The sequence below is a fragment of the Cervus elaphus genome, chromosome 22 (assembly GCF_910594005.1).
Source record: "Cervus elaphus chromosome 22, mCerEla1.1, whole genome shotgun sequence".
Classification (NCBI taxonomy): domain Eukaryota; kingdom Metazoa; phylum Chordata; class Mammalia; order Artiodactyla; family Cervidae; genus Cervus; species Cervus elaphus.
Window position 1 is genome coordinate 42,989,671 of NC_057836.1, and position 26,131 is coordinate 43,015,801.

The window sequence follows — 26,131 nt, forward strand, 5'->3', positions numbered from 1 at the left end:
GGTGGCGCTAGTGGTAAAGAACCTGCTTTCTAATGCAGGAGATATAAGAGATGAGGGTTCGATCCCTGGGTTGGGAAGATCCCCTGGAGGAGGGCATGGCAACCCACTCCAGTATTCTTGCCTGGAGAATCCCATGGACAGAAGAGCCTGGAGGGTACAGTCCACAGGGTCGCAAAGAGTCAGAGACGACTGAAGTGACTGATCGTGCACGCATGCTCTTTCCTCTGCTCCTTGAAGCAGCTGCATGGGGCAGAGGAGATGGCTCTTGGGAAAGCTGAGGCTCAAAGAGGGCTGGTCCCTGCCTGAGTCACCCAGTCGGCAGAGGCAGATTCAGGCCCGGGCCCAGGTCTGCACCCCTAGCTGGTGAATTTCGGAGGCGACGGAGGTGGAACTGCCAGTCAGCAGGAGAGTCCCACTGAGGTATTGACCAAGAAGGGCCTGGGGTTGGGGAATCCTGCACCCTCTCCCAGAGCCCCAGTTTTTCTGTCTGTGGCATGAGGGTCTGTCTGCCACCCAGAGCTGTTTTGAAGCTTTGGAGAAAAGATGGGATACTGCACCCTCACCTGTGCTCAGCGTTTCGGGGAGTCTCAGACCCTGCAAATGTTTACCCCTCTTATGCTTGACGTAGCTGTACCTGGAGTTTATATGCACCAGCCTATCTTATATATGGGGAGCTGCGGGTCCTGGGCCATGCTTGTAGCTTTGAGGTCCTTAGGCACATCCCCTAGCCTCTTTCAGTCTCCATTTCTCCATCCTCCAAGTGGGCAAATTGTGTATTAATTTTGTGGGCTCCTTCCTGCTCCCCAACCCCCGCCCCCACCATGTCATGGCCTCATGTATTGGCGCCCTTTCTTTTAAGCTCCATGACATTTTATTCATTCTTCGGTCCTTTTGTGAATATTTATGGAGTGCTTCCTGGTGCCAGGTTGGGCGCTGGATTTACAAGAAGAGCGAGACCGCCCTCCTTGTCCTTGGCCTTGATGAGGTATTGGTCCAGGCAGACGCAGGTGTGAATCTAGTGTCAGGTGACGCGGGCTGGGATGGGGCGCGGAGCCTGAGGTCGGCCTCTACCCTGCTGGGCTTGTTAGTCTTGCTGTCTTCCTCACTGGAGCATCTACCTGAGGCTGTGCCTTTTGGCAATGAATTCTCGGCTCCCCCAGCAGGAGATCCTCAGAGAATGGCTGTTGGAATGAATGAGAAAGTGAAGGAGTGAATGGCTGGCATCCTAGGCCCCTTGCCCTGGCTCTCCCGGGCTCCAGGCCAGGGAGCAGAGGCCCAGCCAAGCCCTCCCTTGGTTGTCCCAGGTAGACCAGGGCAGCCTCTCTTGCATCCTTTTTCATTCCTCCTGGGACTCTAGCCTGGGCCCCGAGGCCCCCCTGCCAGCCTGGCTGGGTCAGGGAACTCTAGGTTGTTGGATAAAGAACCTGAGCCGTCATGGTTGTGTTGTAGCCTGCTCTTGCCAGATGGGGAAACGGAGGCCCAAGGAGGAGGGGGCCAGGGTTTGAGCCCCTGCTGGGCTGCTCCGCGGGCTTGGCCCTGCAATACCTGGCCTGGCCAAGTATTTATAGTCTCTGCTGATCTATATTAACATCAGGGCCTGCCCAGGCCTTTGCAGCCTCTGGATCTGAAAGGCTTTGAACCTTCACAGCCATGGGGCTCATGCTGGGCCCTGTGCCTGGAGTTCTTTCTTCAGCCCAGGCCTGGGCTCCAGCCACCTTTTGGTGGGTTCAGCGTCTTTGGGGTTTTTTTTTATTATGCCTTGCTTTCCTCCCTTCTCTGCAGGGAGACTGTGTGTACAGCATGGGATCAAGCACGCGGGCTGTGTGGCCTCAGGGGAGAAGGCTCCCCGCCTCCCTGAGCCTCAGTCTCCTCGTCTGTAGAATGGGCCATCATTCCCACCTGACTTGGTGTTCCAGGCACTGAGGGCTCAGTGTGAGCGGGAGTCACTGTGTACCCTCCTCACATCTCTTCTGGTCCTCATCACAAGCCGTCCTCAGAGCCCCTAGGGACTGGAGTGTCCTATCCAACGGCCAGAGGAGGCCACTGAGGCCCCAGGGGCGGTACGACTTGTCAGGGCCGTGCTGCCTGTTGGAGCAGAATTTCGGACTCCTCTAAGTCTGAATGTTCCAGCTTCCCAGACCCTCTCCTTTCCAGGGCCCTCGGGGTCCTTGGGGCAGGCTGCCCCCTTACCCCACCAGCTTGGTTCCCATCCCCGTCGCCATGGGAACGGCTCCACTAACTCTATGCTTCTCTTACAGAGCAGAGACGACTGGCCGCCCTGAGCGCAATTCAATTCAACAGACATTTACTGAGTGCCTACTATGCGCCAGGCCTTAGGCTAGGCACTGGGGTGGGGGCGCAGAGAGGAAGATGGAGGCCCGTCCTCAGGTAGCTCTGGGCTGGGGGGTGAGGAGAAGACAAGCAAGGGCTGAGCAAGGACAGCTCAGCTCCAGGAGAGAAGCTGCCTGTAGGTTCGGTAGCAGCAGATACTTGGGTTCAAGTACATCCCTGGAGAGCTGCTGTCCCTCGCCTGTGCCTCAGTTTCCCCATCTGTAAAACAAGGGGTGGGGTGGGGTGGGGTGAGACAATCTCTAGGATCCTTCCAGGGGTCCAGGAGGGTGGAATCAGGGCACGGGGGAAGACACGGTAGGGAGGCCCACACCCTTCCTGTGGAGAAGAAACCTCTGAAGGCTTCCTGGAAGAGGAGGCATGAAGCCTGGGCTGCAAGGGGGTAGGGAAGGTGGAAATGGTACCCCAGGGTCAGGAAGAGCTTGAGCTAAGGCCCAGGGGACACGCAGATGGGAATCCCTGTAACTCTGTAGGTTGAGAAGGAATGTGGTGGGGTGTGAAGCTAGAGAGGGAGGGGGGACCCACGGCTTCATGGTGGGGTGTGAGCTCTGTTCTGGGGGCTGTTGAGGACCGAGAGTCAGTGAGAGTGGCCTGCCTTGTGCTGCCCCCTTCGCCTGCCCCCTCTCCCGCGTACACTTGACCGTCACGTTCCTGTAGAACCTGTGACCATGGTGGTGCCTGCGTGTGCTGGACACGTTACACATCAGTTCCCATGGCAACCCCATAAAGTGGGCATTACTGGGCCCGTTCACAGACGAAGACACTGAGGCTGAGAGAGGGAAGTTTTTGCCCAAAGTCATGATCTGACCCTCAGTTTTCCCGTGCTTCTTCCACTAGCTCTCACTTTTTTGGGGGGGGGCATTTTTGTCCTGTGTGACACCAGCCATCCTAGGAACCCCCAAGCTCATAGAAGTGCCTGCCAAGAGCAGTGCAGTTGGGTCTGGAGGTTGGGGGTGGGCGAACCCTCAGATGTTAGCAGGGCTGGCTTTCTCCAAGACCTGAGCTTCTGTCCCCACAGACATCCTCTGAGATGGGGGTGAGGCAGGGCTCCTTCCCACTTTACAGATGAGCAGACTGAGGCCCTAGGAGTCCAAGGTCAATGCAGTGACAGCATGGGCAGGGAGCCCCATCTTATCACCCAGCTGAGGCTGGAGGGAGGTTCAAATCCCCTGAGATCTGTGCAGAAGCTGACCCCCACAGCCCTCCCCCCACCCCCAGGGAGTGGGAAAGACTGGCATTAGAATCACAGACCTGGGTTCAAATCCTGGTTTTGTCTTGCACAAACAGTGTGATCTTGGGCAAGTTATTACTCTGAGCCTCGGTTTTCTTATCTATAAAGGGAGACAGCAGGCCTCTTTCATTCAGTCATCAATACATGTTTATTCAGAACCTGCTGGGTGTCCAGTGTTGGGCTTTAGTGGAGAATCAGACCTTTACTCGGAGAACTCAGCTCAGGAGTCAGAGCAGCAGTTTTCATTCTGGTTGTGATGGAAGAAGCCCAGGGTGCTGTGGGAACCCACAGGAGGGACCCCAGCCAGACCATTTTGATTGGTGGAGGGAAGCAGGAGGGCAGGAGAGGAAAGCAGGAAACCAGCTCCGCAAGACCCCAGAGGCTGGGCTTCAGATGATTCTTGTTGGAAATTTCTCAGATCAGTAAGGGAGCCGGTGAAGGCTTTTGAGCAGGGGAGCACCATGCTCTGATGTATGTTTTAGAATGCTCCTCCTCTGCTGGGTGGAGGGGGCGCTAAGAGTGGAGGCAGGGAGACCCTTGAGCATGCAGATTGAGAAATTCACTTGGGGCAAGGAAGGAGACTGAAGCAGGACAGGAGCAGTGGGAGGACATACACCAAGACCATCCAGGTGTGGGCAAGTGGGGATGCTCCTGGCTGGCTCAGGGACAGGGGAGAGAAGCAGGGGTCGGGGAGTGGGCGGGCAGTGGGAGGTGAGTCCAGTCATGGGTGAGGACAGGTTGAGTTTCACATGCCAGGGAGGGGTCCAGAAGGCAGTGGGAGGGAGATGGTGGTTGGTACCAAGCTGCTAACAGAAGCTTTGGGAGGGGTGGAGATGCTGGGCAGTAGGAGTGGGAAAGTGGATTTGGGAAGATCAGAGGGTAGGGACCAGGACTTCAGGGAAGGTCCCTGCAAAGTAGCCCAAAGCGGGAGTTGCCTGGCAGGTAGGAGGAATCCCGGGGTGTAGGGACTTAGGTCTGGCCAGGAGATGACAGGAGTCACATGTGTCAGGCAATCTGCCCAGTGCCAGGAGCATGGGAGGGGCCCTGGAGGGTCAGTTCCCACCTGACTGTCACCAGAAAGCAGAACCGTAGTCTGTCCCCCACTGCCATCCCGAAGAGGAGGGGACCACCGAGGAGGAGGAGGTGTTTGGGAAGGAGGGAAAGGGGAAGAAACATTTGCATGCATAACAAGGCTGAAGCGAGGGAGAGAGAAAGAGGGAGCAGGGGATGAAAAGAAATTACCATACGCCGGGATCTTGTTATTCAACCCAATTTTCAAAGGACCACAGCTGTCGCACTGAGATAATCCGTTAATTATAACAGCCATTGTGCTTTGGCAACGGGAGAGAAACCGAGGCTGGGGAGCAGGCTAAAGGCAGGGGTGGGAGCAGGTCTCTGAGGGGGCAGGAACAGGCAGGAAGGCAGACACTGTCCAGGGCCAGGCCTCATCCCTTCCTCGCTGCCACTGCTGAGCGATGGGTGACAGGGACCCTGTTTGTGCCAGGCACTGTGCCACATCTGTGAGCCAGGCCATCCTAACCATTCTAGAGGTAGCTGCGAGCACTTACTATGTGCCAGACCTGCTCTGAAGCTTTCGTTCTCCCACCCTCTGAGGTCGTGCCCTTCTCGTCCCATTTTACAGAAGAGGAGACTGAGACTCAGAGGAAAGAAATAGCTTGCCTGGGCCACACTCTTCGTTCAGTGGCAGGGCTGGGATTTGAGTTGAAGGTGGCCTGTCCTTCCAGGAGAACACTAAGGAGGGCCGGTCTCCATGGGTTGGCCACACAGACTTGGTGGACACGTGTCCTGGGCTGTGGTTTCTGTGCAGCCGGCAGTCCATGGGGTGGCCCTCCCCTGGGCACTTCCAGGGCTCCTCCTGCCCAAACAGAGCTTCCTTGTTCTCTGATGCCACAGCTGCAGGCCCCTGCAAGCCGTACCCAGCGCCCCCCCCACCCCACCCCTGCAGAGAAGCCAATCTCAGGGCCAGGAGAGGGACCCCATGCAACCACCTGGTTTGGGATTGTGATGGGCTGTCACCCTGGGACGGGCCTGGCCCTGGCTGGCTATGTGCCCAGGTGGTGGCATGGGAGAGGCCGTGGGGAGGGTGGGCAGGAGTCCCAGGTGAGCAGAGCAAGGGGAACCTGAGCTCTGGTTGAGGGGCAGGAGCAAGGGGCCATTCTAGAAGCCCCGGAGCCCTTTGCCGCAGCACCCGCTCTGGGCTGTGAATTGAGCAGCCAAGGCTTTAGACCTCCTGGTGTCCACAGCAGCCTTGGCGGGAGCCTCAGCCCGTCTTGGCTGGCAACATTTTATGGAGTAGGAATTGTATTTGGGAGCCCGTTACTCCCAAACCCCAGCAGGAGCCCCCAACTTGACCCAGCAAACCGAGCAGCATTGTTGAAGAGCCAGGGACCCCGCAGGGCGACAGGCAGGTCAGGGGGCTGTGTGGGGGTGCCCTCCTGGTTTGGGGTCCCCACTCCGGTGGGCCTGCTTGGAGGTGAGAAAGGGTTGTGGATGGGCCAGGGCAGTCCTGTACCATCAGTGACACAGAGGCCAAGTAGACTTTTAGGATCAAGGAACTACAGAACTCTTGAGCCCCAGATTCGTAATCAGAGACCTGCCATCCCCACAAAAAGATCTATGCCTTCAGAGTGTCCCAGAGCCACAGAACTAGGGAGGCTTGTGCCATCTGCCCTATCTCCACAGGGATGTAGAAGGTAGGCAGCCAGTTCTTCCAGGTTTGCCAGTCATTCTAGAAGTGGGGATTTTAAAAATAAAATCTCCCAAGTTATCAACATTGGCAAGTAATTAAAAAAAAAATTTTTTTTAAGCCATTGTCCAGATGAAACAGGAACTCATAGTATGCCTTGACCACCTAGAGCCTGGTGCCATGGAGGGTCAAAGTCACTCTGTAGCAGTTGTGAAACCTCAGTTTCCTCCTCTGTAAAGTGGGAATAATAACAGCACGACTCATGAGGTTGTGCAGAGGATTGAGTGAGTTCACATGAGAAGTGTTTAGGCCTACCCGTGTCAGCCCAGGACTCTGCTTTCATTTTGCCCCCGGGGCTGCGCTCTCTGCCACCCGGAGCCTCCACTTCTCCCCGTGGGCTCCAGCCGTGCCAGTCTGCCCTAGGACAGCCCTGAGGGTGTTGGAAAGCAGGGAAATATTCACCCCCTGGGGCCCTGGAGAGGGAGCAGAGCCGGGAGGGTGGGCCTAGCCAGCGCCTGGTACATAGTAGGTGCTCCATAAATGTTTATTGAATGAATGAATGGAGGCCATGCAGGCAGAGGCAGCCGTGCGTGCGCAGGCACTGGTGAAAGAGCGGGTCCAGTGGAGACTGGTGAGTAGTGCCCGGGGCTGCAGCTGAGCGGGGCCTGGGGTGTGCCAGAGCCAAGGCCAAGGGGCCAGCAGGGAGCAGGTGGGGGTGGCAGAAGTCAGGTGTGGGGGGAGGCAGGGGCCAGGTGAGCGGCAGAGACCAGGTGGGAAGGCAGGGCCGGGGGGGGGGGAGGGCAGGGGCCAGGTGGGGGTGAGGGGCAAGGTGGGGAGGCAAGGGTCAGGTGGGGGAAAGCAGGTGTCAGTTGGGAAATCACAGGTCAGATGGAGGAGGCAGTCCCTTGAATGGCCTGGAGGATTCTGGGAAAGTCAGAGATGACTCCTGCAGTGGGACTGGGAGACAGACTTTTAATACAGGTCATTCTTGGCTGTGAGCGGGAGGGTCACGTGCTCTACACAGTAGTCCTGGGGGTGGCTGGGGTGGATGGTGTGTTGCTTAGGTTCGGGGGGTGGGTACCAGGGAGTGGGCCATGTGGAGACTTGCCCATAGAACCAGAGTCAGGGCCTCTCCTACCAGGAGGCTGGGTGGTTTCCCAAAAGCCCTTCCATCCTCCTGCCTACCTCCTTCCATGGAGGTCTGGACCCAGCACTGGTGTCAACAGATCCCACACCCCTGGGAGCAGGGGAAGCCCAGGCCCCAGTGGGGTTCTTGGGAGATGACCCAGTAATCAGTTGCAGAAGGCTGGGGGTGGCCCCAGAAAGCCAGAGAGACAAGCACTCAGCTGTCCCCCCTATAAACAGATGAGGAAACTGAGGCCCAGAGGGGGCAAGGCGCTGACCTACCCAAGGTGACACAGAGAGCCTGCCCTCCGAGTGTCGTAACTGCGCGGCACAGCAAGCTGGCCCAGCCCCCTTCTCTGGCCGAGGTTACTCCTCTAGGAGATGGGTGCACAGTGCATCGAGGCCTTGCCAACCCAATTAACCCCTGTAACTGATGCTGTTGATATGGCTGTGTTCTTACTAAGCTCTTCTGGGTAAGTTGGAAACCCGGTGAAGATAGAGCAAGTCTGTCTGCAATAACACACATCACAGGCACACAGAGGGTGTGCAGTGAAGCTGTGTGGGTGTGTAAGAGCGTGGGCGAGTGTGTGGCTGGTTGGACGGCGTGCCCTCCCTGCCCCAGCGCTGAGCTGCGGGCCTGCTCCCTGATTCCCTGTGATATGGATGCAGCCGGCACATCCTGCTCCCCTGGTGCACCAGGGCACAGAGCCGGGAGCGGGTGCCACGGCGTCAGGGGGCAGGAGCCAGCTCCCCCGAGATGTGGAGCAGCTGGCACGGAGGCCTGAGACTAACAAGACGTGATTGAATGGGAGTGGACGGAAACCCGGCACCTCGGGTGAAACCAAAACAGATACTTCCCGGAGCTGCCTGACGACATTCTGAGGGCATCGGGGCAGCCTGGCAGGATGTGCGAGGGGGCCTGGGGGTTTGGTTGACATCTCGGACAAGGTGAGGACACACTGCTGTGCATGTTCACGCTGCTTTAACAAGCATGGAGCCGAAGCGAGTGAGGCAGAGGGTCCCTGGTGCTTGTCACCACTCCAACCATGTTGGTGCTGAGGCTTAGCTCTAGGTGACGCCTTTTAGGAGGGACCCTGACAGCAAGCATGACCCAGCACGGCTGGACCCAAGGGTGTGGGACTTGACACCATGGAGTAGGGAGAGCAGTAGAGGACTTGAGGCCATTTAGGCTGGATATGCGGATGGCAGAAGTATGAGATAACAGTTGAACAAATACCAGAAGGACCTCTGAGGAGGACTCTTGGCCGCAGTGGCTCCAGATAGGCTGTGTCTGGCCAGTGGCAGGCTGGGACCAGTGAGTCGACAGAGGTATAGCAGCTAGGTCTGGCTTTGTAATATAAAGAAATCTCTAACAGTCAGAGCTGTTCAAGAAGGGAGTCAGTAGCCTCAGATGGGTGCTGAGATCCCTGTCCCTGGAGGTATGCAAATCAGGGGAAGTCATATCTGCAGGGATCCTGGGAAGTCTGGTAGTTCTAAGAGCTCAGGCCAGTTCAAGTTCCTGGCTATGTGGTCTAGGGCAGATGATGGCACCTCTCTGAGCCTGTTTCCTCATCTGAGAAATAGGACGCATCAGCAGAGCCATGAGGCTAAAGAGAAGGCTCAGCACGTTTCTTGCACACCACGAGCACCTCATCAGTAGTGGAACCCCTCCCGCTGATGGCTCAAGTCCTGACTCAGTGGAGTCGGGGAACTCCAGGATCTCCTTCTGTCCCTCGTCCCTGTCCCCGATCTGTCACTCCACACATCATGTTCTGGCACCTGCTAAATGTCTGACCCTGTTCCAGGCATGGAGGTTACAGTTTCGAACAAGGTAAAGCCTCCTTTGATTTTATGATGGTGGCGGGGAGGGGATGATAAGGAGCTAAATGGTGTCTGGTATTGTCGAGGCCTCTGAAGGAACCAAAGCAAGTGAATCATCTCAGATTTGGTATCAGGGAGGGCGAGGTTGAGGAGAGCAGTTGAGCAGAGACCTGAATGAAGTGAGGTAGTGGGTTGTGTGGATATTGGGGGAAGGGCACGCCAAGCAGAGAGAGTAGCATGTGCAAAGGTCCTGAGATGGGCATGTGCCTGGGGATACTGGAGGAGCATACCTGGCCTGGACTAAGTACTTCCTGATGAATGGATATGTTGAATTCTCTCTCGGTTTATGGCTGGTCCACTCTCACATGCTTTCCTGGTCGGGAGGAAGGTGTCTACTCAAGGGGCAGGAAACCCAAAAGATGGCCCACAGGTCCAGTCCCTGTGATGGACCCAGCTCTTTGGAGGAAGTTGGGGATGGAGGGGGCCTTGGTGTTTCATCTGTTAGATGAAGTCAACAGCACCAACCATGCAGGGCTAATACGAGATTCAGGGAATGTGAAATATCAGATGCAGATGAGTCTGTTTAGCTCTTATGGGAAAGGGACTGAAGCCCCAAGAGGTTAATTAAAGTGCCCTGTGTCACACAGCACAGCATTCACTCTCAGGACCCTTTGCCTCCCACATCCATGCTTTCTTTTTTCCTCTCTGTCCTGCAGCTGGGGCCCTTTGTACCTGAAATCCTGATGGTTCATTTACCAGACAGTAGTTCAGGGCCGAAGGTATAATTATCCCATTTCACAGGTGAGGAAGCAAGGCCCAGAGCAGCCTGCCCCAGGAGCCCTGGTGATGTGGAGGCAGTGACAAGACCCAGTATCCAGTTCCCAGGGGGTGGCAGGCTTTGTCCCTGAGGGCAGAGCGGTGGCAGCCGACCTCTGGGACCCCTAGCTTGGTGCTGTGCTTCCAGCAGAGGTGAGGTGGCCGCCCGCCCCTTGAGTTCTGGCTGGACCCCAGGGGTCCTCGGTTCTCCTAATCCTGGGTAATGGCATTGACACAGACAGTGTCAGTGGCACCTCAGGGAGCCTTGGCCAGCCGGCTCAGGGAGAAGCCCGTGCCAGGGCTGATCAGCTGCTGCAAATGAGATTTCCTTGGCTAAGCCTCACGCCCTGCTCCTGGGAGGTCCAACACGCACGGCATCTCCCCCATCCGCTCCCGGGACCCCACCAACACCCATGAGGGTGTGACGTTATGGGCGGGAGCTGTGCATTCACCAGACCTACTGCCCCGTAGAGAGTGTTTGTCTCCACTGTGTCCTCAGGTTTTGTGGGAGCCCTGCAAGATGGGAGACACTCACCTTGCCACACAGGTGGAAAAACTGAGGTCTGGCAAGGACCCAGGGTCTCAGAGTCAGCGGCCCCACCTCTTGCCTTCTGACCTCCGCCCACCCCCATTCCCCACCCCAGCCGCCCTGAGCCTGTGGACACACAGGCCTTTACCCTGTCCATCCTCTTGCCCGGCCCAGGCAGGAGTGGCCCAATGACCCCCTAACCCTCCCAGCCCCACAGCCTGGGGTGGAGAGGTCAAGGCTCTCCTCTGACTGGGGAGCTTGGTGGTCGGCCTGAAGTGAAAGGGTCTGGGGGGATGTGACCGAGGGCTTCAGGGAGCCTGAGTCCAGGGGAACCCTGATGGGCTTCTGAGGAAATCATGAGAAGAGCCTCATGAAGGATGGTAGCTAACATTCTCTGAGGCCACCTGCTCTGCCCCAGGCAGCGTGCTTGCCCTGCAGCCCTGCAGGGAGGGATCATTCAAACCCACTTCCCAGGCAGAGAAACTCACCCGTGCCCAGTGTCCTGGGGCAGGTGGGGGGCAGGGCCCCTGTCGGGGGAGTAAGCTCCCAGAGAGGATTCGAGCTTGGAGTATCAGGGTCTGTCGCTGCAACCCTGGGTCCTGCGCAGACTTGCCACCAGCTGGATGTGCCCTTCCCAGTCCTGGCCTCAGCTTCCCCTATGACAGTGACTGGGGTTGGGAAGAGCCAGGACGCCTCGTCCCGGTTGCTCAGAGGCTCTAGGATTCTGAGTCCATGGAGGGGTCTTCAATCCTGGCCACTGGAGGAGGGCGCAGAATCCAATAGGGTCAACCAGTGACTTGAGGGTGGGTGCTGAACCCTGGAGAGAGGGGAGGGCTCTGCCCAGGGTGATTGGATGTTCTGAGGCCATGCCCAGCTCCAAACAGAGACCCCTGGCCCCTCATCAATTCCTCTCAGACCCTCATGGTCTCGCCGACTCTTCCTTCTGTGCAGGGGTGTCAACATGAGAGCGGACATCATGCAGTGTGTAGCCTGCTAGACTGGGGTCCCCAGGACCCCTCGATGGCACGCTGCCCCCCAACTTTGCCGCATTCCATCTCTGTGGTGGCAGGAGACAGAGACCCTCAAAGAGATGCTGGTCTGCCCCCCTCTCTGGCCAGAGGTCACTCAATACCCCACACCTATGGGAGTGGGGCGAGGGTGGGACATTAGGGGAGGGGTCCAGGTCAGCTGGGAGCACTACTCCTTGCCGCACAAGCCCTGGCGCCTGGCCACTGGCCCACCGTTGGCTTCCCAGGGTGGCCACACCCTCCCAGGTTTTGCACCAGTTGCCTCCTGGGCAGTAAAGACCTCTGCTTCCAACAGCCGCTTCATGCCTCGGGCTGGTCACAGACAGCATCTTGGTGGCTTCAGAGCTCATCTGTCTCCCTGGCCCCTGGGTGGGTGGGCGGAGTGGGCAGCTGGACTATGTGCCCTCCCTCGAAGCCCCCACATTTGTCATCTCGCCGAGCTTCTCTGCCGATCGATTCCTCCGTCTCCCATGCTCCCTCTCCATTTATCTCTATTCCTCTGCCTCTCCCTGCTCAGCTGGCTCCAGATTTTGGCTTCTCCCTCCTCCTCAGCTCTCGCCTCTGGTCTGCAGCTCCTCACTTCCTCTCTCTCACCAGCCCCTGGCGTGTGGGGCGGGGCGGGGTGGGGGGGCGGATAGGGTCCTGGTTCCTCCCAGTAGTGTCTGGGCTGGGGCATCACTCCTGCGGGAGCAGAGGGAGGCCCGGCCCCCAGGACGCTCAGCCCTAGGCCTGGCAGCACCGCACCCCTCCCCACACCTCGAGTGGGTGTGCAGCCGGGCGGGGGGCCAAGTGCTGCTGTCAGCGCCTTAGCGGCCTTGCCGTCCCCCCTCCCTGGCTGCGTCAGGCCTCGACGGGTGGTGGGCAGGCAGCCCGGGGACGGGGACAGGCGGTTGACGCACACGGGAAGATGGGACGGGGTGATGGGGAGCCTCCTTCCCACTCTGAGTCATGGGGGAGGGTGGGGGGAGCTGGACACCGGGAGGAGCAGGAGAGAGGGCAGGGTCACCTTGAGGGCCGAGGTGGGCAGAGCTCAGAGGGGCTAGGGGAGGGGCACGGGTGCCACCATACCACTTGGACTGTTTGGGAAGGGAGGAGGCAGGAAGGGACTAGTGCGCCCCCCGCCCCGCCCAGGCCCTCTCTCAAGCCTGGGCCCCTTCGCCTACTCCCCTCCCCTCCCCTCCCCTTTGCCTCTTCCCACACCCTCAGCTTGGCCTGGGATTTCCAAGAGTCTGGCCAGCTTTGCCTGCCTGCTAGCTGCTAGGTCTGCCTGAGTGGGTTCCGCTTTGAGCAACTCAGATCTGAGGGTGGCGGGGGGCGGGGTGGGGGGGGCTGCTGACGCGGCTAAAGTCGCGCGTGTGCATACATACACACACACTCATGTGGGACACACATGCTTATTAACATGTCAACATAAAGGCAGGCGGAAGCCTGCGTTTCCATGAGATGCCCCACAGGCATCCCTTCCCACCCCTCCACTCGCAGATCGCCCCTTCTTACTCCGCTGTTCACTCCTGTAGCTGGCCAGGCGGGCACATGACCTGTGCACACGGGCATGCGTGTGCACACGCCGGCCTGCACACCCGTCTACTCATACACGCCAGCACAGCCGGTGCTCTGAGCCAGCGCACACCTGCACATCACCTGCATACAAATGCGGTCCCTAGACGTTCTCAGCCGGCGGAGGCGCAGAGGAAGGGTCCTCTGACAGGCCAGACCTGGCAAGTCAACCTCCTCCCGGTCAGCCTCCCTGCCTGGCGGGGAGGGGCACTGGGGCCCCAAAGGGGTAGGACTGGCCTGAGGCCCCCTGGGAGCCAGCTGCCACGTCAGAAGGGAGCCCAGGTCTCCTGACTCCAGCCCTGAGAATGTGCTTGGCAGAGCCAAGGACAAAAATGCTCTCTGCTGCCTGGGGACCCCCATCTTGACCCGCAGCCTCATGGTTACCTCCTCCCCTGCCCCCATCCAGCCTCTCAGCCTGAGCTGGCCCAGGGACTGGTGGTGGGGGCTGGTGGGGGGGGCGGGGGGGGGGTCGAGGAGGTGTGAGGCTGACCCCCTGTGGCGACCGTGATCATCACAGCCTCTGATGCTGCATCCGCCTTCCATCCGAGGGGACATCTGGACATCCTGTTCACTTGCCACCTCAATGAAAACTGCCTGCCTGTGCTGCTCTGGGGACTTCTCTCCCTCTCCACTTCCCTTTCCTCAGTTCCAGCCCTCTGGGGCTCAGGGCTGTAAATTGGTTTTGCTTTTAACAGCAAAGGTTTCACATTTCTTCTTAAAGCGCTCTCTTTCCTGGAGTTTCCCGGGAGGAGGAGCGGGAGGCTTCCTTGATCCAAACATGGGTTTCTCTGGCTTAATCTTCACATCCCTGGCCAGTGCCCAGGTTGGACGGAGGGAGGGCAGAGTTCTTCCCGCAGTCAGGAGAGCACTGGGTGTGTGAGACTGATCTGGGTGCGGGGGCCGTGTCTGGCTTGCTGGGAGACCAGGCAGGTCCCCCCTAGATTGAAATTCACGAAATTGAGGGTCTGCAGGCCAGGAGCCCTGCACAGCCTCCCCTGACCCCCTGCAAGTCGAGCATGGGCAACATGGCTCACTTTACTTCTCCCCCCATCAGAGGCCCGGCAGGGGCCTGGTCCCCAATTTACAGATGTGGAGACAAGACTTAAGAGGTGGTGCAGTCCATCTGACTAATTGGGCAGGGTGGATGGGGCTCCAGGCCTGATTGCTGCTGGCTCAGGAACCTTGATCCTGGCCGTGACCCAGGCTGCAGTATGTGACTCTGGGCAGGTCACTGCCCCTCTCTGGGCCTCTCATTCCAGATGCCTCTGACTTCTGCCTGAGGCACCCCCTGCAGGATCAGGGTTGGGGGTGCCCCCTACTGGAAAGCACTTTGAGGAGGGGCTATTGGGAGTGTGTCTGGGTTCCCAGACTCGCCCTCTCTTTCCCTCGGCTCTGCTTTTGCTGTAAGAAGAGCTCATCTCATGCCCTCCCACTGCGGGAGACCCCAGCCGCTGTGCACCCCCCTGCCTGGGGGGCTCACAGCCATGTTGCTCTGCTTCCCCTCCCCCATGGAAGCCGAGACAAGGGAATTATTTTTGGAACAAGAGCAGTTACACAACAAATGAATTATTTATCTTTGGGCATGGAGGAGAGGAGGCATTTTGCTGGGCTCCTTAATTTGTTTCTGGATTGGAGGGTGGCTGCTCGGGTACGTGGCCATGTGTGTACGGGCCTGTCGTCGTACACAAGACTGTAGGTGTGCTTGTGAGTGTGTGTGTGTGGTTGCGTGCACCTGTCTATATGTGAGCTTGCCATGCAGTTCTGATTCACCTGGGGGCATGTGGGTCATTGCGCAGGCAGGTGGACGAGTGTGGACACAAGGATGCTGACGCGTGTGTGTGTATCTGCACCTGCCTTGTTAAGTCTCCAGTCTCCCTTCTTTGTCTCCTGGCTTCAGACACTCCCCTCCCCCCTCCCTCTTGTTTCTTTGATCTCCCTCCTCCCAGGTCCTCTGGCCCCCTCCTCCCCCTCTTGCCCCCCTGCCACCTCCCTTCTTTTACGTAACAGGGACCCAGAGTGCTGCTGGCACAGGACGCCCCGGGAGGGGGTGGGAGTGGGGCTGGGGGCCTGTGCTGAAGCTTAGAGAGCTGCCCTGAGCCTTCACACTGATCCGTCACCCCCTCTCGGTGCTGCCTTTCAGGAACCAGGTGACAGACGGGTCCCTTCCTTCCTGTCCCCGTCTTTCGTGCTCCCCCCTCAGAGTCCCAGTCTCCAGCCTCCTGTGGGAATCGTCTGAAACTCTGAGCCCGGAGTCCCAGGAGGAAGAGGAAGAAGCGGAGCAAGTCAAGCCCCGAGAACCTGGGCATCTTCCTGGCAGGAAAGGAGCACCTCGGGGAAGCAGGCTGTGGGGCCCGCAGCCCCCCCTGGCCTTGGTCTGGCTCTGGTGCCTGGTGACTGTGGGTAGCACCCCAGAAGGCCCCCTGACGGTTGGCACTGGCCGTGCCCGCGTCACCTGGGGCCCCCGAGCTGGGGGTCCCACCAAAGATGGTGGCAGCCCCAGGGAGGACTGTGCTGCTGGCCCCAACCTCTGGCCACTAGGCCCCCCGGCGCCCCGGCCCCCCACCCTGAGCCAGGCCTGAGAGGGGGCCGTGGCCGGAGCCATGCTGCGCCTGGGGCTGTGCGCGGCCGCGCTGCTGTGCGTGTGCCGGCCGGGAACCGTGCGCGCCGACTGCTGGCTCATCGAGGGCGACAAGGGGTACGTGTGGCTGGCCATCTGCAGCCAGAACCAGCCACCCTACGAGACCATCCCGCAGCACATCAACAGCACGGTGCACGACCTGCGGCTCAACGAGAACAAGCTCAAGGCCGTGCTCTACTCCTCGCTCAACCGCTTCGGGAACCTCACCGACCTCAACCTCACCAAGAACGAGATCTCCTACATAGAGGACGGCGCCTTCCTGGGCCAGTCGAGCCTGCAGGTGCTGCAGCTGGGCTACAACAAGCTCAGCAACCTGACCGAGGGCATGCTGCGGGGCATGGGCCGCCTGCAGTTCCTCTTCGTGCAGCACAACCTCATCGAGGTGGTGACGCCCGCCGCCTTCTCCGAGTGCCCGAGCCTCATCAGCATTGACCTGTCCTCCAACCGCCTCAGCCGTCTCGACGGCGCCACCTTCGCCAGCCTGGCCAGCCTCATGGTGTGCGAGCTGGCCGGCAACCCCTTCAACTGCGAGTGCGACCTCTTCGGCTTCCTGGCCTGGCTCGTGGTCTTCAACAATGTCACCAAGAACTATGACCGCCTGCAGTGTGAGTCGCCGCGTGAGTTCGCTGGCTACCCGCTGCTGGTGCCCCGGCCCTACCACAGCCTCAACGCCATCACCGTGCTCCAGGCCAAGTGCCGAAACGGCTCGCTGCCCGCCCGGCCTGCAAGCCACCCCACGCCCTATTCCACCGACACCCAGAGGGAGCCTGACGAGAACTCAGGCTTCAGCCCCGACGAGATCCTGTCGGTGGAGCCGCCGGCCTCATCCACCACGGACGCGTCGGCGGGGCCGGCCATCAAGCTGCACCAGGTCACCTTCACCTCAGCCACGCTGGTGGTCATCATCCCGCACCCCTATAGCAAGATGTACGTGCTGGTCCAATACAACAACAGCTACTTCTCCGACGTCATGACACTCAAGAACAAGAAGGAGATCGTGACGCTGGACAAGCTGCGGGCACACACTGAGTACACGTTCTGCGTGACCTCGCTGCGAAACAGCCGCCGCTTCAATCACACCTGCCTGACCTTCACCACCAGGGACCCAGTGCCCGGCGACCTGGCACCCAGCACCTCCACCACCACCCACTACATCATGACCATCCTGGGCTGCCTCTTCGGCATGGTCATTGTGCTGGGAGCCGTCTACTACTGCCTGCGCAAGCGGCGCATGCAGGAGGAGAAGCAGAAGTCGGTCAAGGTCAAGAAAACCATCCTGGAGATGCGCTACGGGGCTGACGTGGACGCCGGCTCCGTGGTCCACGCCACCCAGAAGCTGGGTGAGCCCCCCGTGCTGCCCGTGTCCCGAATGTCCTCCATCCCCTCCATGATCGGGGAGAAGCTGCCCACCACCTCCAAGGGGCTGGAGGCTGGGTTGGACACGCCCAAGGTGGCCACCAAGGGCAACTATATCGAGGTGCGCACGGGCACGGGCAGCGAGGGCCTGGCGCGGCCAGAGGATGACCTCCCTGAGCTGGAGAACGGCCAGGGCTCCGCTGCTGAGATCTCCACCATCGCCAAAGAGGTGGACAAGGTCAACCAGATCATTAACAATTGCATCGATGCCCTCAAGCTGGATTCGGCCTCTTTCCTGGGGAGTGGCAGTGGTGGTGGGGACCCCGAGATGGCCTTCGAGTGCCAGTCCCTCCCTGCAGCCTCCACCACCTCCTCCACCGCCACCCCTGTTCCTGGGGTGCTGGAGCGCCCCAGCTTCCTCTCGCCCCCCTATAAGGAGGGCTCCCATCACCCGCTGCAGCGCCAGCTGAGCGCCGATGCCGCCGTGGCTCGTAAGACCTGCAGCGTCTCCTCCAGCGGCTCCATCAAGAGCGCCAAGGTCTTCAGCCTGGACGTGCCGGATCATCCGGCCACTCCGGGGCTGGCCACGGGCGACTCCAAGTACATCGAGAAGGGCAGCCCCCTCAACAGCCCGCTGGACCGGCTCCCGCTGGTGCCGGCCAGCAGCAGCGGGAGTAGCGGCGGCGGTGGCGGCGGCGTCCACCACCTGGAGGTGAAGCCCGCCTACCACTGCAGCGAGCACCGGCACAGCTTCCCGGCCCTGTACTACGAGGAGGGCACCGACAGCCTGAGCCAGCGCGTGTCCTTCCTCAAGCCGCTGACCCGCACCAAGCGGGACTCCACCTACTCGCAGCTCTCCCCCAGACACTACTACTCAGGTTACTCTTCCAGCCCTGAGTACTCGTCCGAGAGCACGCACAAGATCTGGGAACGCTTCCGGCCCTACAAGAAGCACCACCGGGAGGAGGTGTACATGGCCGCCGGCCACGCCCTGCGCAAGAAGGTCCAGTTCGCCAAGGACGAGGACCTGCATGACATCCTCGATTACTGGAAGGGGGTCTCGGCCCAGCAGAAGCTGTGACCCTCTCCCCACCCCCGACCCCGGTGAGGTTGGAGGGGGAGGGCCAGGGGCACGCGGGGAAGGGCCAGGGCGGCGGGCCGGGCGCGCTGGGGGCCGAGGAGTGGACGCACACGCACACCCGCACGCACGCACCCACGCACACACCTGACCACCACCTGACTGTGAACAACCACCACCCGACAATAACGGACAGGAAAACAAAGACATGTTCTCCTTAAAGTTTACACACTGATACCGAAACCAGTCGTCTTTACTGTGCTGCCCAGGGACTCTGCCGGGGTGTGCGGGCCGGGTTGGGGGCGGGGGGAGGGGCAGACGAGGAAGCCAGAAGAGGGTGTGGGGTCTGGGGCTCTGGGACTAGGGACAGGTTTTGGGGTAAAGGAGCCTGGGGTGGAGATGGACCCAAGCTCCCCTGGGGCAGGGAGGGGGTCCCCCCAGATGGGGGACAGGTTACTGGGAGACTTAGTAGCAGATGGACATTGGGCATCGTCTTCTCCCTTTATGGATGGGGAGACCGAGGCCCAAAGGAAGGGAGTGATAGCCCCAGGGTCATGTGGCAGGTTAGAGGCAGTCTCCCAGTTTCCAAGCCCAGTGCTGTCCCCCACTCCCCCGGTGGCTCCTCTGGGGCCCTCACCCTCTGCTCATCCACTACCCGGTTCCAGAGCTGTGGTCTCCTGGAGCTGAGGGGTCAGGCAGGTGCTTTTCCTTTCTAGAAAGGCTTATGGCCATGCCCCCAGGGCGTGGAACTGTGATTCATCATGGGTGGCTATTGGTGGGGGGGTCTCTGCCCCCTGATGCCAGCACCCAGGAGAAGTGGGAGGTCCTGGTCATAGGGGAGGTGCAGGCATGGGACGGCCCACCAGCCCACTTCAAGTGTCTTCCAAGTAGCCTGGGAGCTGTGGATGGGGTCTGAGGAGAGTGCCTGGGCCAGCGGCCTCGCCGTCTCAGGTGCAGGCCTCCACACCCCAGCCCCCCAGCCTCTCTGGGCCTCCAAGACCCCTGCTCATCCCAGAAGGGCAGGGGTGAGCTGTGATACCTGAGAGCAGCCGGGAGGTGGAGTCCACTGGGGGCCTTCCTGCTTCTGCCCCTACGTCCTGGCCTCCCACCTGCCAGACCCCTGCTGTTGGCTCTCCGGGCAGCATCTCAGCCTGCCCAGAGGAAGGAGGGCCTTCTGGGGCTTTTCCACTTACACCCTCTTGGCTGCCTATCCCCACCTTACCCACTGGCCTGAGAGGCCCCCATGTTTCCATGGAAATGGCCGCTCCTCCCATGCTGACCCCTACCCAACATCAAACAAAGCACAAATGGTGAGCACCCCCCGCACCCCTCCTGGGAAGGAGCAGGCTGGGTTCCTGGGGCCCCTCCCCCTCCCTGGCCTGCCTCTGTCGCCATGGCAACCCAGAGCCTGGCAGTTGGGACCGTTGGGCTTCTGGGGGCTCTCTCTCTGTCATTGTGGGTGGCAGAGGGCGGTGAGGGAGGGCAGGGCCAGATGGGGTGGCTGCCTTTCTCACGAGCTAGGGGCTTCCTGGGGTCAGCTCTAAGGGACGGATCTGGGGTCCTGAGACCGTCTTGGAGACTGTCTTGAACACTGTCAGGGTGCTGAGGGGCCAGAGTCAGCTCCCCTGCACCTGTGGATGGGAGGTGGGCCAGTGGGGAGTGAGACGACTCTAGCTTTGCCCACCTGCCCATGTGCCCCTTGGCGCCCCACCCACCTCAGGAGCAGAAGGAGCCCACTGGGCTCTCCTCACACTCCTGCTTTCGGCCTGTCACTCAGTTGGGTTCTTGAGTTTTGGGGGTGTGACTGTGGGGTGAGGGTGGGTGCTGGATGGGACCAAGACCTATACTGTGGAGGGGATTCTGACCAGGAAAGCTAGTGCCATTCCCTGGGTGGTGGACACCAGTGACCTTCCTGGGGGAGGACAGTGGAGGGGAAAGAGGCCTTAGGGCTCAACTGAGCCCCACTTGGGAGACGGACCAAGCCTGGGGCTCACTTTGGGGGTGACATTTGCAAAGAAAGGACTGTTCTCCTGGGGGAGTGGAGGGGAGGGGGCCAGCATGGATATGCAGAGCAGACCTCCCCCAACTCCCCAAAACCTGCCCCAACCCCTCCTCACACCGGATTGATGAAACAGAAAAGCAAGCAGAGAAGCAGTGACGAGAGAAAGCAGATTCCCTGTTATATTTGCATGACGATTTTACTGTATTTTTCTGAGCAAACATCTGTCGTGTATGTGCCAGTTTGTCCAGACTCCCTGGCCTTTCCTCCCCGCCGCGCTCCCATTCCCACATTCCCTCTGTTGTGATCTGACAAGCAGCTCTTGAAACCCAGGGAGGGGCCCGCTCTGCAAAAGACCCAAAACAGGTGCCACCAAAAACACCCCCCACCCCCGACTCACCTTCTGTCTTTCTGGACGTCGAGGCCAGCCCACAAGTGCCGCCTCCCCTCCTCCCATCAGCCTTTTCCTGGCCAGGGAAGGGCAGCCCCAGGGAAGGCCGCCTGGGGGGACTGCTCCTCTGTTGCACTTGCTCCCATTTTGCAGATGAAGAAGTGGGAGCTCCCCAAAAGGGAGGGGTCTGGTGATTTGCTGGGAGAGTCAGTCACATTGCTGAGTACAGGAGGCCAAGAGCTTGGGGCTTCATGGATGGCTCTACAAGTGGGGGGCTTGGGGCCCTGAGGGAAGAACCCATAAGAGGTTCCCCTCCCTTGAGGTTGGCCTGGGGACAGTGCTGCCCACAGGGAGGAATCCTGCAGCAGGAGCAAGAGCTCCCCTCAAATCCTCCGTCATTCCTGGTTGAAGATGACCTATAAAAACCTCAGATAGGCTGGCTTTGCGGGGCTTCAGAGGATAGGTCCCCATCTTAACTGCAAGGGTCTTCCACTCCAAGAGGTGAACCCATATTCACAGCCCAGGGCATACAGGTCTATGATGCAGATTAAGATGACCTCCTAGGTGCCGGGGTCTTCCACTTCAGGAGGTGAATCCACGTTCACAGCCCAGGGCATACAGGTCTATGAAGCAGAATAAGATGACCTCCTAGGTGCCCAGGCCAGGCCAAAGCTCCGGGGAGTGGGGCACACACTGTCGCTCACCCCAGAGGCTTTCCTGCATCTATGTCCTGTGTCCTGTTCAGGGGAAAATATTCACAAAAGACCGGTGAACATTTACGTCCAGGAATCTGGCTGGCCGGGGTCCTGTGTTTGTAATGGCAATGAACACGGCGGGCCCCGGGTTCATGGCCTGGGCCGGTCAGGAGGGCAGGCAACCAAGAGAGAAGGGAAAGGGTGGGGGGTGTCCCAGGGAGCAGGTGACAGGGGGGCCTGGTGGAGTGGGGTTGCTGTACCCTGGACCTTCTGGAGGCTGGCTGGGCTCTGAATAAACCTTCACAGGAGCTTCCTTGGCACCTGTCCCTGGGAAGGGGCACCCATGGTCTCCTGGAGAATGCACTAGGGACAGTGACCCCTCTGCTGGAGCTAATGGCCTTCCAGAAGGGAAAAGTGGGGGTCTGGCAGGAAGAAAGCTTAGTCTGGGGTGGCCACCTCCTCGGGGGTCCCAGGCTTGTCTCCTCTCCACAGGAGGGGCCTGTGTTGGCTCCCCAGAGGCTCCTCGCCCCGACCCCTCCTAGGGGACAGAGCAGGAGGATGGTGGTGGCCTGTGTCCAGGCTGGGAAGGAACTGTCTGTGGGGGTCGGGGGTGGGGGGTGGTTGGAGTAGAAAGACCCACCTGGGGAAGAGGAGGTCTGCAGAATCCCAGAGAGGCACAGGGAGGAGAGTCTGAGCCTGGCCGAAGGGCTCTGAGGTTCCTAGCAAGGAGTTGCCCACCTGCACCCCTCCTGTCCTGGACATGTTAACAGATGGGGAAGCAGAAGTACAGGGAGGAAAAGGAAAGAAATCTTCTAGGGTCTCAAAACATACTAAGGCCAGGAGAGGCGCCAGACATGGGGGACAAGAGTGACAGGTCCCGGCTTATAAGGGGCTTACATGCAGTGAAGGGACAGCCACAAAGTGCTCCCCAGTGAATGGACGTTGCACAGAGAATCAAAAACTGGGAGAATAGAGTGAGGCGGGCCGGGGGAGTCCTCGGGGCAGGGGAGCCAAGCTCTGAACGACAGAGCCAGAGGACTGGCCTGCTGGCCAGGGGAGGATGACATGGGATGAGGGAGAAGTAAGGTTGTTAGCAGGGGCTGGACGCCCCCGCGTACCTCCTCCGGTGACCTCCACTACTCTGGCCCTGCCCTGCAAGGCCAGCAGCATCCCACCACATTCCTGAGGAGGGAGTGGGGGGCCTTCTTTCTGAGGTGGTGGATGGGTGGTCCAGGCATGAGGAGGCCTGGGGGTGTCAGAGCCCCACAGGGCTTAAGGAGCCCCCCTGAAGCTTGCCCGCCAGGCCAGAGTGAAGGTTCGGGCTTGCCTGACGTCAGGGCTGGTCTCCTCTCTGCCGAGACCTCTGCTACACAGCCTCCTCAGTCCTAGGAGCTGCCGTGCTCCTGGTCTATCCTCCCACCTTTAAGACAGGACCGGTATTCGACTCCTTGTTCTCGTGCCTGCCACCGAGTCCCCCATTAAGGGCATCACTGCTGCCGAGAAGTAGGGAGAGGAAAGCGGGTGGAATGGGGTGGGCTTGAGAGGGTCTGGTCAGCCTCCCCTTCCCTCACCTGCCCCTCACCAAACAAGCACAGGGCTGGGCAGGGCCGAGGGGGTCCGCTCTTGTCCCCTGGCTTCCTCTGCCCCCCCCAACCCCGGCCCTGGGGCCACCAGCCCCTCCATCCCACCCCACAGCTTGGCACCTGGTTTGGGTCCTGCAGAGCTGGGCTCCTGGCCCCGGGCTACGAACCTGTGAACCCCAGCTGTGTGTGGACCTTTCTTCCCGTGGCGGGGCCTGAACTCTCCTTTTCTTCTTTTTGGGGTGGGGGGAGGGGTAACTTCATTTATTTTCTCTTCCCTATATCTGCCTCTCCCTCCTCCCTATTTCCTGTTTTAAACTGAATGGCACGAAATTGTTTTCCTCAACTCGGAGATTCCTGTATGGAGAGAATCAATTTCTATATTTGCAATAAATTTCTTATTTAAAACAATAGGACCAAGGTCTTTGTTGAATGTCGACCCCTCCCTCTGCAAGTTGGGATCCCAGCACCTCCAGTTTCTGGTAGCCAGTTCCCATTTCCCTTTCTCACCAGAGCCTCACACACAGGGTTAAGGAAGGGGGCCTATCAAATGGGCAAGTCCTCGCCCATGGTCAAGGAAAAAAGAAGTATGTCCCCCAGACAGCACATGGGCCAGCTGGGAACTCAGGGTCACTTTCCCTGCCCCAAGCCTAGCCGGCTGGGGGCTTTGTGGTGTCATCCCACTAGGAACGTGGGAGCCCAACTGCCACGTGCCCCCACTTCCCCTCCTGGTGTCCTGGCCTCCATTATCACTGGATCTAGACTGTAGAGGTGGGAGGAGCATTGGGCATCACTTCAGTCTCAGCTGATTTCTGGGGGTTACACACTATAGTGAGTGGTCAAGGACCCCACTTTCTCATAGGCCTGCCTCTAACAGCTGTCTGTCCTTAGAAGTTTGGGATGGTGGGAATACCCTTTCTCCTGGCCAAAGTTGCCAAGGCCAACTTCCAGACTGCCTGCCTCTTCCAGCTGTCTGCTACCCTTTTCTCCACAGCTCTGAACCACCCCTGCTGCTTCTCAGGGATCAAGAGATGCACCTTGTCTCTCTGGACAGGCATGAAGCTTAGGCTTCATCCAGTGAGTCAGGCTGAGCTGCCAAAGCTTGGTTTGGGAAGGGCGAGTCGGGGAGCCTGGAGCCCAGCTCCAAGCCCAGCCTCCCTGTGTCCCCAGTAGACAGAGCCCCTCCCGCTCTCTTTCCAGACCTCTGCTCTCCAACTGCTGCAACCCCAGGCCTCTGGGCAGCCCCTGGATTCAGCCTGGGTTGCTCTAAGGGAGCTTGGCCTCCCTGACTCTGAGCTCTTCCCCATGAGTGAGGCCACACTCAGGCATTCGGCAGTCCCACCTAGGATCCGTGTTCCCTGTGGGCCCCCTGGCTCCTGACCCGTGGGCCTTTCCTGAAGCCTTTTGCTTCCCTGGGAGTTGGTATGGACTGGGGGGAGAGCTCCCCGGAAAGGCCCAGGCTGGAGCCCCAGCTTGTATCCTGTCCCCTCCAAGCTGCCCTCAAACACCCTCTGTGCCGCTGTCATAAGTGGTCACAGCCCAGGCCATGGTCTCCCTCTGCTCCTTAGCTCTTCTCAAGCAACTGTGTCCTGCTTCCCTGGTAACTTGCCCCCTGGGTGGAGGGGGAGGGAGCAGGTGTGTGGGGGAGGGTTCAGAGAACAGGTGCTGGAATCTCACAGGCTCTGTCATTTCAGGACTGGCCTAGGGTCCCCCAGCCCAGCCCAGCTACCTTCTTTTGACACTCTGTCTTGGTTTCTCTTCATCAGCATGGGCCTTTTCTCTTGGAAAATTCTTATTATTCCTGAAGAAACAAAGATGTGACCAAGTGTGGACATGTGAGTAGGGGGAGCAGTGTCCGGGTCAGGTCAGATCGTCCCCCTTCTGGCTGCCCCAGCTCCCCCACCCCGCTGAGTGCCACCACACCACTGGGCTTAGGGAGTTTACAGTTACTGGGCATTTGGAAAGTGTCCTCAAAGACAGTTTTGCTTTGGGGTACAGAAAGGCTCGTTCCTTTGTTACTTGGATTCCAAAATGAACTTTTATTTACAAAGTTAGATTCAAAGACCCATGCCCTTTCAACGTAAAAGTTACTCTATGAATAAATCTAGTCAATTTGAACTTTCATTCTTAAGGGGACTTTGGGTTAATTTAAGTTCTGTGTACACATGTAATTAAGTGTCCTTAACTCTCCCAAAACTATATCAGGAAGTTTAATATATCTGATTTCCTTTTTCAATACTTCATTTATGTGAGGAATCTTGTATCCTGCTAAGTTTCTGCTTACTCCTAGCATGACTCTGGGTTCTTGTCATGTCCCAAGCTTCTTATCACACTAGTGGTATTTCCAGGAAAATCACAATTCTGAACTAATTCCTTATTTTCAAATCATCGATTTGAATGTCAAGGACACTGGTGCTTTAACATTTAACAGAGCAGACAAACATCATAAATACCCGGAACACTAAATATCTGAGATCACTGAACACAAATGTTTATTAATTAGGTAAATGTGACATACCTATTTGGTACCAACTTCTAATTCTTTCTAGGATGAGGCGGTATTCATTCAGTAAGGAAACAAATGCCTTGTGAGCAATTTTGGGTAAAACTTTGCTGGGCTAGGGCTCCCAAGGACCTGAGGCTTCGGGTGGGATTGGGGTGCTATAGAAAGAGCCCAATGCCAGGAGGCACCCACTTTTACACGTTCTGTGTCATGCCTTCCAAATTGGGGTTCTTCTAAACCAGTGCCCATGGCTCTTCTGTCTTCTCCAGAAAGTCTGCCAGCCCCCTCATGTCCTCTCAACCTTGACCCTGTCTAGCTCAGGACTGCTTCCTCCTCCTCCACATTCACAAACACACCCCCTATATACAAGAGCCCCCACTACCCGAGTTCCGCCGGGGCTTGGTTTGAAGGTGTTCACAGTTCCTAGGTTTTTCTGTGACCCCTCACAGCTGCTGGCCAAGGAACTTCTGTTTAGTCACTTAGTTCAGTTCCCCTCCCCTGGGCTCCCACTTTGCCTTCACAAAAACAAAAAGCTCTTTCTCCCAAAATACCCTCAAATTGAGCCCACTGGGGCTTCACTGGTTCTCAGAGGCAGCCCAGGGTTTGTGACTCCCAGACCCTTGCTTCTCCCAGGTTGCCACCTCCTGCCTCTGCCTTGGGGGGTTGAGGTTTCTGTAGGACCCAAGGGCCACCACCTCTAGGCCTGGCAGGACCCCTGACCTAGGCCC

The 26,131-nt window shown here is 58.9% G+C and overlaps 1 protein-coding gene across 12 annotated transcripts in view; it reads left to right on the forward strand.

Annotated features, from left to right (window-relative positions):
- Positions 1 to 23,311, forward strand: part of ELFN2 (extracellular leucine rich repeat and fibronectin type III domain containing 2) — a 56,482-nt gene extending 33,171 nt beyond the window's left edge. For 8 of the 12 annotated variants that reach the window (XM_043882011.1, XM_043882012.1, XM_043882019.1 and 5 more), the window contains one exon: positions 15,304 to 23,311. In XM_043882011.1, the coding sequence (XP_043737946.1) occupies positions 15,764 to 18,238 (2,475 nt within the window). In that variant the 5' untranslated portion in view covers positions 15,304 to 15,763 and the 3' untranslated portion in view covers positions 18,239 to 23,311. The other 4 variants (XM_043882021.1, XM_043882020.1, XM_043882010.1 and 1 more) reach the window with 4 other exon arrangements.
- Positions 23,312 to 26,131: the final 2,820 nt, after the last annotated feature.